This window comes from Scardinius erythrophthalmus (assembly GCF_964197995.2).
Source record: "Scardinius erythrophthalmus genome assembly, chromosome: 12".
Taxonomy (NCBI): domain Eukaryota; kingdom Metazoa; phylum Chordata; class Actinopteri; order Cypriniformes; family Leuciscidae; genus Scardinius; species Scardinius erythrophthalmus.
In genome coordinates this window covers 6,195,018-6,207,402 of record NC_138232.1, presented here as the reverse complement: position 1 = coordinate 6,207,402, position 12,385 = coordinate 6,195,018, and the positions used below count along the sequence as shown (strand labels likewise).

General features: G+C 38.5%; 1 protein-coding gene across 2 annotated transcripts; it reads right to left on the bottom strand.

The window, feature by feature from the left end:
• Nucleotides 1–351: 351 nt before the first annotated feature.
• On the bottom strand, nt 352–7,586 carry nelfcd (negative elongation factor complex member C/D). Of its 2 annotated transcripts, none has more exons than XM_081380226.1 (15): nt 7,420–7,586; nt 6,869–6,981; nt 6,670–6,779; nt 6,312–6,421; nt 5,898–6,005; nt 5,645–5,797; nt 5,413–5,543; nt 5,158–5,323; nt 3,784–3,918; nt 3,536–3,675; nt 2,615–2,729; nt 2,380–2,475; nt 2,148–2,288; nt 1,916–2,045; nt 352–1,002 (listed from the first exon to the last, which is right to left on the bottom strand). In XM_081380226.1, the coding sequence occupies exons 1-15, from the start codon at nt 7,474–7,476 to the stop codon at nt 968–970; spliced, it is 1,740 nt and encodes a 579-aa protein (XP_081236352.1). In that variant the 5' UTR covers nt 7,477–7,586; the 3' UTR covers nt 352–967. The 2 variants fall into 2 exon arrangements, 1 of the variants encoding a protein (XP_081236352.1); XR_014031187.1 differs by having other exon boundaries at nt 712–1,002; nt 1,916–2,038.
• Between the last annotated feature and the right edge of the window lie 4,799 nt (nt 7,587–12,385).

The window sequence follows — 12,385 nt, the reverse complement described above, 5'->3', positions numbered from 1 at the left end:
GACCTTCAATGACCTTGTATGAAACCGCTTTAGCCCTACCTTATCTTTTGGGTTCATTCAAGTCAGATGTTGGAGATTAATCCCCGCCTTACTTAGTGTCTTTTATGAAACAGGCCTCAGGTCAACTCACCAACATCTAAACTGTCTGTTTTCATTGCCAGTTAGTACAGCACTCAAGGGCCAGACCTTTAGTTTTAACAAATGCTTTGGACCTTTGATTCAAGATTAGAATCTGAATCTGATGAGAACTTTAAATTGCAATAGCCCTTTATTCTGTTAAATCGAGTTAGTTTGGGAATGTTTTGAAGAAACACAACAGTTAAAGTAACAGTCATTTACATCAAATAAATAAATGTATCTACCTTTACTATAGGAATATGTGAATTGTATATACAAGCCACTGTACATAATGAAGTAAAGTGCAAGAGAAGCTTGAGGAACTGTTTGCATTTGAAATGGTGACACTTATAGACTTTAAACATGATTGTATTAAGGTGGCATGAAACAGAAGTTACAGTCTTGTATGTTGTGACATATCCGAGTGAAACGGCTTCTTGAACAAGAACAAATGTAAGACGGGACTTGATTTTGTCCATGGAAAACTTATTTTGATAAAAGTTTATGAAGGCACATGAATTAAAAAATAATTACGTGCACAGATAAATAATTTATAATAAATACTAGAATGTTCCAAAAAAAATGGTCAATTTTGATTTCATGGTGACTTTAATAAAAATAAAAAAATTCAATATACAAAAAGGAAAACCAACATCACAAGAGGCTCTAAGAGTTATGACCTCAATACACACATTCAAAGTTCAGCATTCATGTCAATATTTTGAGAACAAAATATTTTGGTTAAGACAAAAGTTATGTACACTGAAATCGGCTGTCCATCCATGAAGAGTGCTCCGGTCTGAGTGGATCCTTTCCTTTTTCAAACGTCCCACCAATTTCTAATGTGGTTTTAGTTCATCATGATAAAGTTGGATTTGCAGTGAGCTACAAACACAAAATTACAGATTAATAATAAAGTACTGTATGTGTAAATCTGCATAATTGTGAATTGCAGGCAAGTCATGGTTCTTCTCGATCAGTTCCTGGAGGGCCACTGTCCAGCAGAGTTGAGCTCCAACCCTAGTTAAACACACCTGAACCAGCTAATCAAGGTCTTCAGGGTTACTAGAAACTCCAGTTTTGGATCTGGTTGGAGCTACACTCTGCAGGACAGGAGCAGAGTTTGACACATGTGCTCTTGATGAATTTATGCCCCCTTAAGCCTGCCATTGACGGAATTTTCCGTCATTTATTACACAACTGGCAATCCATGTTTCCATGTTCATATGGTAGGGGTCGCTATTAATCTCCGGATCAAAACACAGGCGGAGCAACAGAAAAAAGCGATAGACTTATGCACAAGTAAAATAACGTGATCATCAAACATTCACCAGCATATGTTACTGAATCCACAAAGAGATACAGGACTGAAGCTTTGGAGGTGTTGATGGAAGCGATTTACTCCATACTATAATCCGGACAAAGTCTTTGACAAAAACGTGATTTTCTCTTTTTGCTCAAAATGTTGCTTTTTTAAAATGAAACTTACTTTCAAGTGTTGATAAAAAAAAATGCATGAAGATAGAATAAAACGTTTTTTATTTTTGAATAAAAGCAGCGGCTCTGTTCTTTCTTCTGATATATTGCATGTTCAGATTAAAAAAAAAAAAAAAAAAAAAAAAACATAAAAAAAGAAATTCTGGGGCCTGGAGGCCATGACATTTTTGTGAAACTGATCAAAAACGCTGGCGCTGGCTAGAAACTTTTTTAAAAGGTACTTCCTCAAAAAAAATAAAATAATTCATGGTTCATTCAAATCTCATTGTTGTTTTTTTAAATAAAACTGTGGTCAACTCACCAATGAACTCCGCTACAGGGTCATGTTCTCCCTCTGTGCGGATTGTTCCCGCTATGCTGTCGTTTTCTAGGATGGGCAAAAACAGCTGGACAAAGTCTGAGGTATATGGAGGTGTTATCACATCTAGAACCTGTCCAAATTGAAAGCGGGACAGGAAGACTTTAGAGAACCAAGCTCAGACGTGAATAAAGCACACAACATGTATTCTATTAAGAAATGACGTGATCTTCACCTCTGTAACAAAGTATCTAATGAGTGAAATATCTGTGTTGAGCTTCTCCAGACATTTGCGGATGTAGCTGACCACTGGAAGAACATAACCTCGACTCAATAGGTGAACCATACGGTCCAGTAAGGTCTTCTTGAGCTCCATCTGAAATAACAGTCCGAATTTAGCTATGAATTTAAGCACTGGAGGTGGAAATAAAAATGCTTTTAGTTTTTGCAGCCTGTCTCTTACGAACCTGCTCCATGACATCAAGCTGCGAGTGCTCTGTCTCAAACAGTTTGATGAGCAACTGCAACACCTGAGGATGGAGGAGCGGATGGCACGTGCTGATCTGAGAAATAAAGGCAAATTTATTCTTAAAATATGGCGAATCAGTATCTTCATAATAATGGTTTGGGTAGTGACCAGTTGGTATCTTGTTGGTATGTTTGACCCCAAATATAATAGTTTGACATTGAGGTTAGGGTTACCTCATCCAGTAGTGCGAGATGGACAGGAGTGTGGTCTGTCTGTAACTGAAAGTAACGAGGCTCAGACACCGTCCAGTCGACCCACTTCAGCACTCCCATAGCTACCACTGAAAACCTGCACACAAATACAGAAATATCAACTGTTTAGGCCTGGTTTCACAGACAGAGCTTAGATTAAGTCAGGATTAGCTCTTAGTTCAATTAGGACATTTAAGTTGCTTTCAGTAAAGACAGCTCAAACATGCATTTTAGTCTGGGACTAGGCATGAGCCTTGTCTGTGAAACCGGAGGTATATGTTATAAGTACACTACCATTCAAAAGTTTGGGACCAGTAAGATTTTTTAAAGCAAAGACACATTAACTTAATCAAAAGTGACAGTAAAGACACATATATTGTTACAATATAAAGAGACTTGACCCCAAACCTTTAAACGGTATATCACACCATAGAACATGTACACTTTCCATATGCAGACGATATCAAGTGCGCTCACAATTAACAGCACTGAAGGTCATAGGTGCAATTACACTGAGCAAAAATTCTGCATCTGAGGAGATTATACAGCTTGCTTTGGGTTTCACGTGCACAAGCATTAAAGGGATAGTTCTCCCAAAAATGTAAATTCTGTCATAATTTACTCACCCTCACATTCTTTCCTCTGCTGAACACAGAAGATGATATTTTGAAGAAGGTTGGAAACCAAACAGTTGATGGATCTCAATTACTTCCATAGCATTTTCTTTCCATACTATGGAAGTAAATGGGGCCCATTAACTGTTGGTCTTCAAAATATCTTCTTTTGTGTTCAGCAGAAGAAAGAAATTCATACAGGTTTGGAACAACGTGAGGGTGAATAAGTGATGACAGAATTTTCATTTTCGGGTGAACTATCCCTTTAAAGATAAATGTGTGTACATACCTTATGCACTGGTATAATGTGCTGAGTTCTGCTACTAGCTCAGTAGCTCCCTTGTTTTCATTGCAGCAAAGATTATGAACCGTCTCAATGGCCTTTGAGGTGGACTTCAACTCATCCTTATTTATATTCACACGCTTGTTCTAGAAATAAGAGTCAGTTTATGTAATTAACCACAACATTTCTGGAAAACAAAAGGACTGACAATTAAGTTTTTAAATATATGTGAAAAGTGTGTATTTATTACACACCTTTTTCCATGTTTCCACAACACTAGCGGCGTACGCTAAGATGTGAATGTATTTGTGCTTGTGGTCTTGGTTGATTTTAGCTCCGGGTTTAAATAGCGATAGCATGAACAGATCCAAGAAGGCAGGAACTCTGATCTACATGTTGAGAAGAGCAGTTTAGTTCACAGTGATTTAGTCACTACACTTTTCTATAGGTTTTTGTTAAGCTAGGAACAAAGTGTTAGAAATATAGCAGATTTGTGTGCATGGGTTAGTTCACCCAAAATTTTTAATGCTGTCATCATTTACTCACCCTCATGTCACTCCAAATCCATAAGACTTACATTCATCTTTGGAAGACAAATGTTTTCAATGGAATCCGAGTTATTTCTGTCCCTCCATTGAAAGTGTGCGGTTTAATCCAAGTCTTCTGAAGAGACACAATTGCTTTAAATGATAAACAGATTTAATTTAGGCTTTTATTCACATATAAACACATCTGATAAGCGAAAGCTCAAGCATGCTTGCATGACAAGCAAGTACGGTTGAGCTTCAGTTTACCGTATTTGAGTGCTCTATGTACGTTCGCTGATCAATGTTTATATGTGCATATAAGACTAAATGAAATCTGTTCATCATGTAAAGTGATCGTGTCTCTTCAGAAGACTTTGACTAAACTGCTTTTACGATCTCTTTATGAACACTTTGAACCGTCAGAGGTTTGGGTTCATTTGAATAGACTTTAAATGGAGGGACAGAAATCATCAAAAAGATTAATTTGTATTTCAAAGAAGTCTTATGGGTTTGGAAAGACATGAGGGTGAGTAATTAATGACAGAGTTTTCATTTTTGGGTGAATTATCCTTTTAAACATGAATATACAAATGGGTTAGAACAAGAAGTATTAAGGATTAAGGCCACCTTCACACCAAGAATGATAACTATAAAGATATAGCTCTAAAAGTCGTTCTCAATATTAAAGAATAGCAGAGTTCACACCACAGCTATGATGATAACGGCACAGAGAAACTCGTTGGAATCACTTACAGACCGATTTTATCCAGCAGATGAACAGTAAAAACATTGTCAGACAATCAGAATACATCCTGCTGTAACAAGCTCAAGCATTTAAAGCGGCAGACAAGCACAAGCTTAGAATAAACAGAACGATAACGTCCGCTTGTGTGGACACCACTATAGTTATCTTTATACTTCTCGTTTTTGGTGTGAACCGGTCTTCTCTGCATTTCTCTTTTGCTCTTGCTCGTTTCCTAATCTAGCTTTCTAATAAACCTGTCATTGTATACTATAAATATTGTTGGCTTATGTTCCTCTGATGTAAGGCACTTTAGATAAAAGCATCTGCTAAATGCATAAATGTAAACAGATTCTGACCAGCTCTACAGGAGGTGGATCCATGCTACTGAACATCTTGAATAGGACCGTGATGTCGGCTGGGTTCAGAGCCCCTTTGGACAGCATGGCACCAAGAGCCTGGCATGCACGAGGGTATGCAGCAGCTGTGCCCAGCGCTAATGTGATCTGACTGGCATCATGCCCCCTAGACATAATAATAACAATGTTATTGATTTGTTTGCTAACTAGAAGATCAATAAGGCAAATCAAACAACTTTTTCTGCACAAATGCACCTCTCATGGGCAAATTTCTGTACTTCCTGTCCAATGCGCCGCATTGCAGAGCCGCCCTGCTCCTCCTGAGCGAGGATGGACATCATGGCCTGAGCAAACAAGTACGTGTGCTCACCATGACACACCATCTTCTGCTCAAAACACACACACAAAATGAGATCTGATTATAAAAATGCAATCATAAACATATACAGTGGCCTTAAAAATAAAAAAAAGAGTTTGCAATGCGCACAGCGAATTCAGGCAGATTTTTCTCCAGGTTCTGTTCTCCTCCATCCAGTAGTGTGGCGAGAGACGTTCGTAGGACTCTGGAGAAAACCTCCAACTGTTGGCATGCTGTGGACACGCTTGTGATCTCTCCTTGGTATCCTGCATCTGAAATCAACTGCGCACAACATGCACAAACAAGAAATGTAATACCACTACATAAACTGATTCCAGCAATCTGAACATCTTTGACTCAATTCAGCTCATTTCTCTTTTACCTTGACAGTAAAGTTGAGCATCAGACAGTCTGGATGAGCCTCAGCCAGTTTGTAGAATAGATCTCTCCATGTTGTGTGTGCTATCATCTGCTCCAGCCATGCTGGTGTCTTAACAGAGACGAACACTGCATTCATTAGCCTCAATTAAACGTTACGACGAAACGGAAATAGCCACAAATCTTTTCTTCAGTGCGTGTAATAATGGATAATAAAAAAAAGTAGGGCACTCATGCATTGGTCGTTGGTTGGATTTTGAGATGTGGCCGTTACTGAATCATTCACAATAAGATCTATAACATGCATTTGCAAAATAGATATGGTGAATTTTTATTTCCTGTCACCTTTAACGTGAACACAAATCATGTCTGGCTAGTGTTTTTGGATATACAGTAACTAATACTAAAAAACGCTCACCTCTCCTTCTACAGTGAAGATAGAATCAGCTTTCTGAGGGTCAAAGTGTTTGATCAACAGACTCTTTAAATGATTCTCTACACGCTCCTGCACCTGCGCGGGCTCCACACCTGCAAAGGAGACACAGTGTTTAGAGATGCTGACAGCTTTTTTATAATAGGTGTGAGTGTGACTCTCAGTTCTCAAACTGTTTTAATTTAATCAGCTACTTTTCTTTTCCCGCCTTAGCGTTGAACAGTGTCACAAGTCCAATCAAAGCGCAAGTTTATCCGTTAATTGACCGACCGACGACAGAGGTGTGCAGAAATTCAAGTATAAACGTATTTATGTTGAATAATTTGGCAACATATTGACTGACCCATCTGGATGAGCCACTCCGCCAGTAGATTGACCGTCTGTGCAACAGCAGAGTAGTTCTCTGAGAGCAGCTGGATCACATGCTCAGGTGAACCTCCTGCCTGGAAATACCTGCGCAGACAGGGACACAAACACAGCTGCACATGTCTGACAAAGCTTTATCCATGGAAATCACCCCTCTCTCCATTTGGTTGACTTACGTTTTCAGGGTGTTAAACACGGTGGGCTCCATTATGTAGTCTCTGCTGGAGAATTTTTGCAGACACTCCTCCTGAACTTTTCCATCAGTCTCAGCATCCGCGTATCCATCCTCCTGAAGCGATAGAAAACTGTTAAGCATATTTTAGTTTCTAAAAACTAATTTAAGCTATTTAACGAGATTTTAATGGTTCAAATTATCATAGATCTTACAATCCAACATATTAACTATTGTTACTGAAATATTAGGCTACATTTAACTATTACTATTGTGTTTACGGACATCTACGACAGCTCTAGCAATTTTTGTTGTTGTTGGGCGGTACCATAGTAATACCTCGTTTTGTCCATGTAAGTTACTTTGTTTTATTTGGCATCATGGTAGAATCGTGGATTTTTAACGTACCACGTTATTATTTGAACGAGTTCGATATAAATAATGATATAAGAAAATGGTAAACACAGTATTTAGCAAGTCTTGATTTTAAAGTAAGTTAGTAGTTAGGATATCAGATTATAATTCTAATATCTTGGTGTGTCTAAACTAAGTTACCATGTTGCCGTCGTGACCCTCCCATTCTCCAACGTTGCCGTAGTACTCTTCGTCCATGGAGAGAAATAAATTGAATTATTTTAAACAGAAAAGCGACTGTTTACAAAATACGTCCGAGAACACCGACCGGCGCGCGTATAATACGTAATTTGATAACGGAGTAGAGCGCCGCCTGCCGGCCTGGCGGAGCCTTCAAACTGCTACAAGGGACAGTTCATAGAATGGCTAAGCCATTAACAATCTAAAATGGGAGTTACTAAATATTTATAAATAATATTATTTTATTCCTAAATATGTTTTATGAAATACAATAACAGTCAATGTCATTACTAAGGTGTAATTATTGCCAGATCCGCTGTTGAAGGGGCGCTACCGGCCTTGTCACGTGGTATTTGTTACTTTTTTCAGCGCTTTTTGAGTTTTCTGAGGCAGATTTAGGGTGATTAGAATTTATGCAAGTGATAGATTTAAACTTTTATTTATAAGAATACTTACCCATGTTTAAATGTCACCTTAGGTTTTGAATGCGACCCAAGCGTCAAAAGTTATTTTCTTGTAACGTGTGTCGCCCAGTGGGGGTGTTGTAAACTCCTAAACTGCCAGAAGAGCCATTTTGAGCGCTGGTTGAAATCATTCAGCTCACACAAACCAATGGAAACTTTAGTCAAAAGTCAAGTTTAGAGCCAAATGTTGTACACACTCTGTGTTTATGGTATAGAGAAACTTGCGGCGGGATTATTTCGGATAAACTGTATTATAAATGACAATTATTAAAAAAATACTCAAACAATATACAATAATCAACTAATGTTTAAGCCAGTTTAATGTAAGTTAAGTTGAAAAGACTTAAACATCCAAGTTTTACAGTGTGGTCTGCTCAACCAAAAATACTAATTAAATGGGATTTTTATGGGTTTATATAATAATTTCGACTAATTGTTTTGACTTTTTTGAAGAAGAGGCTAAGTTGAACAACTTGAAGGATGTTCCACTGCGTTATATAATATTTCTCATATATGTACTGTTCTTCAGTCATATCAGATGGAGTCGATCTCTCTCCGGCAGATGGCTCCGAATGAATCTGAGTGTCAAGAAACACATTCAGTCCAGTAGGTGTCCATGCAGTCCATGTCGAGTTGAGAGTGGCAAAGGCTGAATAAAAGCTTCCCAATCCCTACAAAAAAGGTATGGGCTCTAAATAACCTACACTGTAGTAATCAAACTTCAATAAAAATTAAATGTCAGATTTAGATCTAAAATAACCAGCATTGAAATGTCTAAGATATGCATTAGGCCCCTAATACTTTAAATGATAAAGCTAATATTATTATTTTAAAACAATAATTATCAATGACAATGGCTAAGACTCGTAGAACCCCAGATCTTCTGTCAAGAATAATTGTTCAGATTCATTTTTTTAAATATTTTTTGTAAAATGATCAGCTAAATAAAACTAGTTTAGGCTGTTAATACTGTAAAATCTAATTCTGCATGGATTTTAATGAGATGACCTGGAAATCTGAATAACATTCATGAGTTGCATATGCCTATTGTGTGGTGTGTAACACTTCTCTGATGTCTGACATCAGTTAATACATTAAAAATAGCTTCTGTTGCTCTGGTTTAGAGATATAATAACATATAATACATAAAGAGTCTAATAACATATAAACTAAGCAGAATCTGGGAACTCATGATGCATTACTACATACCACCTGCAAGATGGGAACTTTAAAACAACTTATTTTGTCCATTTTTAACAGTAAAATTAATGTTCTTCCAGTCCACTGATGTTTTTCGAAGTGAACCACTTTTATAGACTATGGGAACAGACAATAACATAGGCTTCTTAATTTCCTCTAAAGCTGATGGAAAAAATTTGCTTGGTGAATGTATAAAAAAAAAAAAGTATGTAGAAGTTTCTGTAATGATTAACCATGTGACTGCCTGCGAGACATATGGTGAGAACTAGATTTCCAAAATCATAAACGCAATGCATAGTGCCACTGAAACCATCAGTTTGCAAATGATAAGTTCATTTAGCCTCTTTAGAAACATGTAGCAAATGGTATATTAGACCTTTAAGAACCACCATCACTGTAAGAGCAACTACATTATCCTTTATAGTTTGATTTGGGCCAAAAAACAGAGTTAGCCTTGTGAAAAGAGTGTGTGCATGTGTGTGTCACTCAGACAGTGTTACACTCTTCTTTTACTGCTGTAATTTGAATCTTTGTACAAAATGTACAGTAAGTGTGAGACATGGAAAAAAGCAACATATACACTGAAAACACTTCTTATAGAGTCAGGCAAGGGGGCGTTTGGTACTCAAATCTCACTCACTTATTGCTGCAGCGAGTCTGAATTGGAAAATAAAATACAAAAACAAAAAAGTAAACATACTAAAATGTCATAGCTTAATATCCCCCCCCCCCCCATCCCATCCCATCCCATCCCCGTAACATTATATGAGATAGATAACACCTGTACCACATTTTGCAGAAAAAACAACCGGATGAGACCGGTTCGACATTAGAGTTTTTGATTCAAATTATGGCGTTTTGGGAAAAAAGTATAAAATGACAAATAAATAAAACAAAAATAAATACTTTGTGTAACAAAGTGGACCATTAGAGCACCAAAAGGTGGCCCCTGCTTTCATGTGATTGGATAGCAGGACAGGAAGTGTGGTACAGAGAGGGTTACGATTGGTCATTGTCTGGTGATGGGCGGCCTCTTTTTTTTTTTTGTTAGTATGTCAGTTTGTAGAGCAGCTTTTTTTCTTTTCTTTTTTTTTTTTTTTATAAAGAAATAAACATGAATACCATGGGAGGGGGATATGAACCCAATATCTGACTGTGCAGCTATCAAAACAATTTGTACACTTAATACATTGACAGATTTGCTGTCTTTTTCACTCTTTTTAGCAAAGGAATTTGGTTTTTGACGAAGAGACAAGCAATGTTTTTGCATTTGGATTATTTTCTCCTTCAGAGTTAAAGCTAAAAAAAAAAAAGAAGAAGAAAAAAGCCCCACACCCTGCCTCTAAAATGTTGACTATTGTGTGTCGCCCAAAGAAAAGGCAAAGAAAACCTGTAAAAAGCAAACAAATATATATAAATAATATATTTACACATAAATATATATATTTATATATACTGTATATAATGTTTCTTGCTTTATACTACACAGCATCAGGCATTTCGTCTTGATTCCTAAAATATAAACCAGAGGCAGGTTAAACGAATGAATATAAAAAACAGAGGGGGAAGGGGGACGTGACAGACAGCAGCTCGCCCCAAACTCCACTGATAAGCAGTGCTAGTAAAAGTTGCGCTCGGTCTTCGATCTGACACCGGCGTTGCATTTTTTTTTTTTCGTTCTAGAGTTGTATGGGGAGGCCGGTTCTAGATCGGCACAAGGAGGGGCGGGGAGGCAACATCCACCCAGAGTCTGATGAGCAAACAGGCAATCGGGGAGGGGGGGTTGGGGGGGCAGAGTTGAAGGGAATCGACAGAGGCAGGGCAGAGCCAAACAGCGCAATGAAACATATCTTACTTACATCTTAGCTCATTTTACACGTACAGTCGTGATCAAGGCACAGGGAGCTTCTACAAGTTACTTTTTTTCTTCAATAAAGTTGTACAAAATAATACATTTTACAGTCTGTACAAGAATAATGATCCAGCAGAGAAATCAAAAGACAGACCAAAAGCCAGGCTAAAGGGGAGGAGAGGAAGTTGGAGGGGAGGAAGAGGGAGAGAGAGAGAGAGAGAGAGAGAGAGAGAGAGAGAGAGAGAGAGAGAGAGAGAGAGAGAGAGAGAGAGAGAGAGAGAGAGAGAGAGAGAGAGAGAGAGAGAGAGAGAGAGAGAGAGAGAGAGAGAGAGAGAGAGAGAGAGAGAGAGAGACACTAGTCCATCCGTTAGACATCCTTCTTGAGTCTCGCGTCATAACTCGGTCTTACCCTCGGTCTGATGAAGTCCCCACGTGTCAGTGTACAAGATTTTTTGCAGCAGGGAGGAGACAGACAGAGAGAAAGATAAGGGGAGGAGGGAAAAGAGAGAGAGAGAGAGAGAGAGAGAGAGAGAGAGAGAGAGAGAGAGAGAGAGAGAGAGAGAGAGAGAGAGAGAGAGAGAGAGAGAGAGAGAGAGAGAGAGAGAGAGAGAGAGAGAGAGAGAGAGAGAGAGGAATGATACTCTGAAAACAGGAGAGAGCAACCGAGAAAACTGGAGGTTTAAAATGGTGCATATTAGCACACACAAACTGGGTAAACTAACAGAAAAAGGTTGTATTATTACATACATATAAATTATATATATATGTTTGGATTTTTTTGCACTGCGTTTAGTTCACTGTTCTGCATGAATCTGGCATTGCATGCGCTCGCCTCTCCTGCGATGTATCTAGAGAAGCAAGCCATGTGATGGGTCTTGTGTTCAAGTCATTCTCCGCTCCACACGCAAAGCAACCTGGGGCAGTAAATGCTCCAAACCCTCCATTTTTGTTGGAGAAAAAAAAGAAGACATTTTGCTCTACATTCTGTTTTTTGTTTGTTTGTTTTTTTTAAACGTACGGTCCGTCGTTTTGCTCTCAACCAGGGGGATCTGTCCACCTTTGGGGGGTGGGATGGGGTGTTGGGGAAGGGAAAATGGGGAAAAGTTGAGAGGGACACGCCAGGCTTGCACAGGCACTAAACGTTCAACAGGACCAAAACGGTGGAGGATAAGAATAGCGTGTGTATGTCTTGTGCGTGTGCATCAATATACGTAACGTGTGTTTAGGCATATGATCGGAAAAAAGACAAGTTTGACGTGTAACATACATAGGACTGCGGGTCAGGAGTTTAGCTGGACGCATGTCTGTATGTGTACGAAATGGCTTCCTTGTCCTGAGCAGTCCTGGACAGTTTTTTTTTTTCTTCCCTCTTTTCTCCCCCCCTCCCTCTCCCTCTCACATGTTTTGTTTT

Coding starts and splice junctions, on each gene's coding strand:
- nelfcd (XM_081380226.1), bottom strand. CDS start 7,476: ATGGACGAAGAGTACTACGGCAACGTTGGAGAATGGGAGGGTCACGAC. Junction 6,422..6,669: donor GGAGTGGCTCATCCAGATGG/GTCAGTCAATAT, acceptor TCTCCTTTGCAG/GTGTGGAGCCCGCGCAGGTG. Junction 2,046..2,147: donor TTAGATACTTTGTTACAGAG/GTGAAGATCACG, acceptor CAATTTGGACAG/GTTCTAGATGTGATAACACC.